Genomic DNA, 5,576 nt, shown 5'->3' with positions numbered 1-5,576 from the left:
CTGGGCGACAGAGCTAGACTCTGTCTCCAAAAAAAAAAAAAAAAGTAAATGCAAAAATCCTAAACAAAATATTAGTAAACTGGATGCTATAATATATAACAAGGAAAATACATCACAACAAGTTATATTTACCCCAGTAACATGAGATTAGGTTAACATTCAAAATTCAATGCAGATACTTCTGCTTCTAGTCAAGGTAAAGTGGAAGAACCAAATTTACCCTCTCTCATGAAACAACTACAAAGTAAAAAATGAAACATTTATAGAAAATGAACAAAGAAGCAGACAGGTAATTCCCAAAAGAGGGTATCTAAATGACTGACACACACACGAACACAGAAAGATGCTCAACATCCTTAGTCACCAGGGAGCTGGTAAGTGCAAAGAACAATAAAATATCCCTACATGCCCACCAGCATGTCCCCTCAGTCCTCCAAAAAGACGAAGAGTGATGCTGATGATACCAAGTGCAGAGGAGCTAGAACTCTCATGCACTGTTGAAGTGAATACTTCCACCGCCTCTGTGGAAAACTGTTGAGCAGTATCTACCAAAGATAAGCATATACCAGCTCCATGACCTAGAAAATCCACAACTAGGCTTATACCTCTGGAAACGCATACATATGTGCACAAGAAACATGTAAAACATTCATAATAGTATTATTCATAATGGTCCCAAACCAAAAACCATTAAAATAACCACCAAAATGTAACAAGAATTAAGCAAGACATGTCTATATAATGGAATATCATACTGCAATAAAAAAGAATAAGCTGCTACTCCTAGCAACATCTGGATGGCTCTCACTGATGTTTTGTTGAGGTGGGAAAAAAAGCTATCAGGCATCAAAGAGTATATACTGCATGGTTCCAGTAAATTTTTTAGAAAAGGCAAACTAATCAGTGGTGATAGAATTCAGAATAGTTAGTACCTTTGTTGGGCTAGGTGTAGTGGTGGCTAAAAGGAGGCATGATATGGTTACACAGATGTGTTAACTTTGTAAACATCCATCAAGTTATCACTTAATATTTATAAACTTGACTGCAGGTTACATTTTGATTTTTTAAAGTTGCTGGATGCAGTAGCTCATGCCTGTAATCCCAGCACTTTTTTCTTTTTTTTTTTTTGAGACAGAGTCTTGCTCTGTCGCCCAGGCTGGAGCGCAGTGGCGTGATCTCTGCTCACCGCAAGCTCCGCCTCCCGGGTTCACGCCATTCTCCTGCCTCAGCCTCCCAAGCTGGGACTACAGGCACCTGCCACCACGCACGGCTAATTTTTTGTATTTTTAGTAGAAATGGGGTTTCATTATATTAGCCAGGATGGTCTCGATCTCCTGACCTCGTGATCTGCCCACCTCGGCCTCCTAAAGTGCTGGGATTACAAGTGTGAGCCACCGCGCCCAGCAATTCCAGCACTTTTGAGAGGCCGAGGTGGGAAGATGGCTTGAGCCCAGGAGTTGGAGACTGGCCTGGGCAACACAGTGAGACCCTGTCTCTACATACTTACTTAATAAATAAATAAATAAGCTGGGCATGGTGGTGCACACCTGTAGTCTCAGCTACTTTGAAGGCTGAGGTGGGAGATCACTTGAGCCTGGGAGGTCAAGTCTGCAGTAAGCCGTGATCACACTACTGCACTCCAGCCTGGGTGAAAGAGCAAGACTCTCTCAAAAAAAAAAAAAAAAAAACTTTACCAAAAATATCTTTCCATCCAAAATGCTTTCCAATCTGACAGTATCTTTTGTCGATAAGTTTTAATCATTAAATTAGGTGTCTAAATACATTCTGAAAGTTTAGAAAAGAAAACCAAGTAAGATGTCTTCTATATCACGGCTATTGGTCTTAATCTGCCATGAATAATTCTCCCACCCCAATTCTTCTAACAAGGCATCTCATCCACTGACAATAGGTAGTAAACAGTTGTAACAGAGTTTGGTCCAGGGACATCACAAAGTGTCTAGCACATTGCCAGGCACGCTGTAGGCACTCAATAAATATCTGCTGAATAAATAACTGCATGGAGAGCCACAGAAACAGAAGGAAGCAGGTAATTCTCTCTGAAGGTCAGAACTCTATTAAGTCTGTCTACTGCTCACTAGAATGTAAGTCACCAAGGGCCCAGGCCTTATCTATTTTGGTCACTGATATATCCCCGTTAGTATATTCTGAAGTTGGAGACCTATTAAAATGTTTATCTACTTTACCAAAGTACCAAACTCCTCTTTAAAATCCGGTAACGGGGTTTCAACATGTTGGTCAGGCTGGTCTCCAACTCCTGACCTCAGGTGATCCACCTGCCTTGGCCTCCCAACGTGCTGGGATTACAGGTGTGAACCACCGTACCTGGCCCTGTTCTTGATCTTAATGACCAATCTCTCATCAGTATAAAATACGGTGAACTTATTGCTGATTGCTGTGGTTCTTCTGGAGCTTACACTTACATCCCTATCTGTAGCGCCCTGTTAAACTGGTGTTTTCAGCAACACAGCTCACTGTTGACCAGTACTCAAACGGAAGTCGTCCCCATAAGAACTGCAGGTTGTCAAAATCCTTCATGTTATGCAACAGGACATTGTGGTGTGCTACAACTTACTTGGAGTATAACTTTAATTTCAAAAACTGAAAATACGAATTACTGGTCAACTTACATGTTTATGTCAAAATACATCTGACAACAATGTTCTGTGATAATGATTTTCTACCATGACACTACGATATGAAATGTTATAAATATTACACGAGCACATGCAAACATAAAATTAATTTGTTAGTATCTACAGAACTGGAAAGGTCAGATCATTCAACACTGAGCCATTAGTACATAAGTAATTAAAACCAAAATATCTGCCACTATGGTCTGGTGATAAAATATAAAAATAAATCTATTAAACAAAACCAGCTAAATGAAGTTTAAGAAGCATGAAAATTATGATGAGTTTCAAGCACTAACTGCGAGGACATTTATCAAACTCCAAATGTTAGGTGACAACTTAGCAAATAGGGATGGCACTGTAAGCAAGCAGCATGAATGAACACATAGTTTAAAGTTTTAGGTGACATTCGGCTTTTACTACAAAAGGGAAGGATTCCCCCCATTACAGAGGCATTGATATGCTGCCCTCTGTACCTGGCACATCCTGGGGGAGCTCAGATGCCACCTTCTTCTCTGCCATGTTGCTGCTATCAGGGGTTTCTGAGAGACACCCCACGGGGCTCCTCCCTTCAGAGGGACTAGTCTCTTCTGAAGATGCATTTGTTGTGTTGTCGCCAAGATTTGCTGACACAGAGTTACCTTTATCCCCAACTTCTGTTGGCTCTACAGCAAAATGCACAATAAAACTTTAAAGATATTCTTTAAAATTGCTTCAGGGCAAATGGCCACATTCAGTCAACTACTAAATGATCAATCACCAAAAATCCTGTTTCCGTTGGATGGCCATTTTAAAGCAATTAGATTCTCAGATATTGCTGCAATAGGTAATCCAGAGAGTATTTAAGAATACTTAATAATATATTAAGAATGCTTAACTAATTAATATAAAAATGAACATATTTCATCACATTCAAAAGTGTATAATATAAAAAACAGTACTTTTTCATAGGGAAATGGCAAACTAATGGGAAGTATAGAGACATGAATATAACATTATAGCAAATTCACTAATACGTAAAACTCATTACAATTGTTACACATGTTACAAGAGGGGATGGTATCTTGATCTCTTTAGAAATATTAAACTAGGTAGTTGCTTACAATATTTCACTTTCATTTTGCAAGTAAAACTGGAGGTTTCATAAATAACACTGATGAAATATTTCTTTTTAATCAAGTAATTTTTTTACCCTCAGATTTTCCTTGCTCAGGGTCATCGTCTGGTGTTTTGTCATCACTGTCTTTTTCAAGGGACTGATCTTCAAATTCTTCTCTACTTTTCTCAGCATCTTTAGAGTCATTCTCAGTCTCATTCTTGTCTTTTTCTGTTTCTTCTGGGCTTTTAACATTATCAATGTCTCCCTTTTTCACTCTTACGGATTCCAAAATTTCTTCTATAACGTGTAAAACAAACAAAAAAATCATTCCCATATATAACCAAACAGAACAGTACCACAAATGTCACTTAAGAGTTTCAATACAAGTTATTAAAGAGGAAAATTAAGTATTTTTAAAGCATTAGATCTATGAAATAAGAATCAAGATTACAAACAAAATTGTGTTTACAGAATTCAATCAGTTTGGTGTACCTTCACCTCTAGAAAATACATGCTAATTATGGGCTCTACTTTTTTTTTAAAAAAAAGTAAAATTAGTCTATCTTTTTACAATATAGGCTTGATATAGGTATTTGTGACAGATGACAAAAACTACAAGGTGACATAGACCCACAGTCTGGGCAGCACACTGTAGTGATCAAAACCTAGAAACCCAAAACCCACTGTAAATCTGACTTGGATTAGCTGTGTGACTTTGGGCAAGCTACCTAACCTCTCCAGGCCATCATTTCCTCAATTGTAAGAAGAGAAAACAGAGGCCCTTTTGGAAACAACTTTCTTTCTGAAGTCCCTTAACTGTTCTGAAAGTCACTAAGTCTCTAAGTACACTTACCCTCTTTCAACTTAGACAGAGTGATACTATGGCACATTATAGACCATGGGATATAAAAGGACCACAGTGTACAGAACACACGGTGTATCAGTATGGACTCATGGATATTAATTATATTCTTTGGTTTATCATGCAATACTATCACTTTTAATTTTGTTGCACAAATTGTTTCAGCTTTGGCCACTGGGGACTTTTTCCAAGTCCACTGTCCTTTTGACACATATTCATCCATCCATCCATCCATCCAGCCAGCCAGCCAGCACTTTCTCACTTTCCAGTATTACAAGATGCTCTGGGCTCACCTTGTATTTTCCCTGCCCCAGCCCTACAACCCACCATCTCTCCATGGAGTCTTTGTTCTTTTTTGAAGAACAAATTGGAGAATGATGTGACAAGTCACAATCTAGGTGCTTGGTGTGCTTGTTACTACTGGGGTGTTGCTATTCTAGAGTCTCTCAGCCAACAGAGCTAAGAATTGTAGTCATAAATATACACATCTATATTATTTCTGTATTTATTTGTGTGGACATATATGTGTATGACTGAAAGCCTATGTGTCTGTGTAGGATTCATTTACCATTGCCACTTGCTTATTTGTAACTTCTCTGACAGTGAGAAATCTGGCTCACATTATAATACATCTAGTTATTTGTTCATTCCTAGTACACACAGTAAAATAGTTTTGGAATTGCTAAACTGTTTCCTCATAAAAATAAATTTACCAACTAGAGTACACTATTTGTGAATAAGAAGAAACATGGTTTTTCTTTTTCTTTTCTTTTTTTTTTTGAGACAGAGTTCTGTTCTCGTCACCCAGGCTGGGTGCAATGGCGCAATCCTGGCTCACTGCAACCTCTGCCTCCCAGGTTCAAGCGACTCTCCTGCCTCTGCCTCCCAAGTAGCTGGGATTACAGGCACCTGTCACCATACCTGGCAAATTTTTGTATTTTTAGTAGAGATGGGGTTTCACCAC

At 38.6% G+C, this 5,576-nt stretch overlaps 1 protein-coding gene across 1 annotated transcript in view; it reads right to left on the bottom strand.

Moving 5' to 3' along the window:
• The window catches only part of BPTF (bromodomain PHD finger transcription factor), a 178,463-nt gene that overhangs the window by 117,030 nt on the left and 55,857 nt on the right, over positions 1–5,576 (bottom strand). Inside the window, exon 4 of the mRNA XM_011931095.1 lies at positions 3,844–4,047. Coding sequence (XP_011786485.1) covers positions 3,844–4,047 — 204 coding nt within the window. The remainder of the gene's footprint in view (positions 1–3,843; positions 4,048–5,576) is intronic.

This window comes from Colobus angolensis, unplaced genomic scaffold, assembly GCF_000951035.1.
Source record: "Colobus angolensis palliatus isolate OR3802 unplaced genomic scaffold, Cang.pa_1.0 Scaffold1, whole genome shotgun sequence".
Classification (NCBI taxonomy): Eukaryota; Metazoa; Chordata; class Mammalia; order Primates; family Cercopithecidae; genus Colobus; species Colobus angolensis.
The sequence above is the reverse complement of the archived record's forward strand: the minus strand, read 5'-3'. Positions and strand labels throughout refer to the sequence as shown.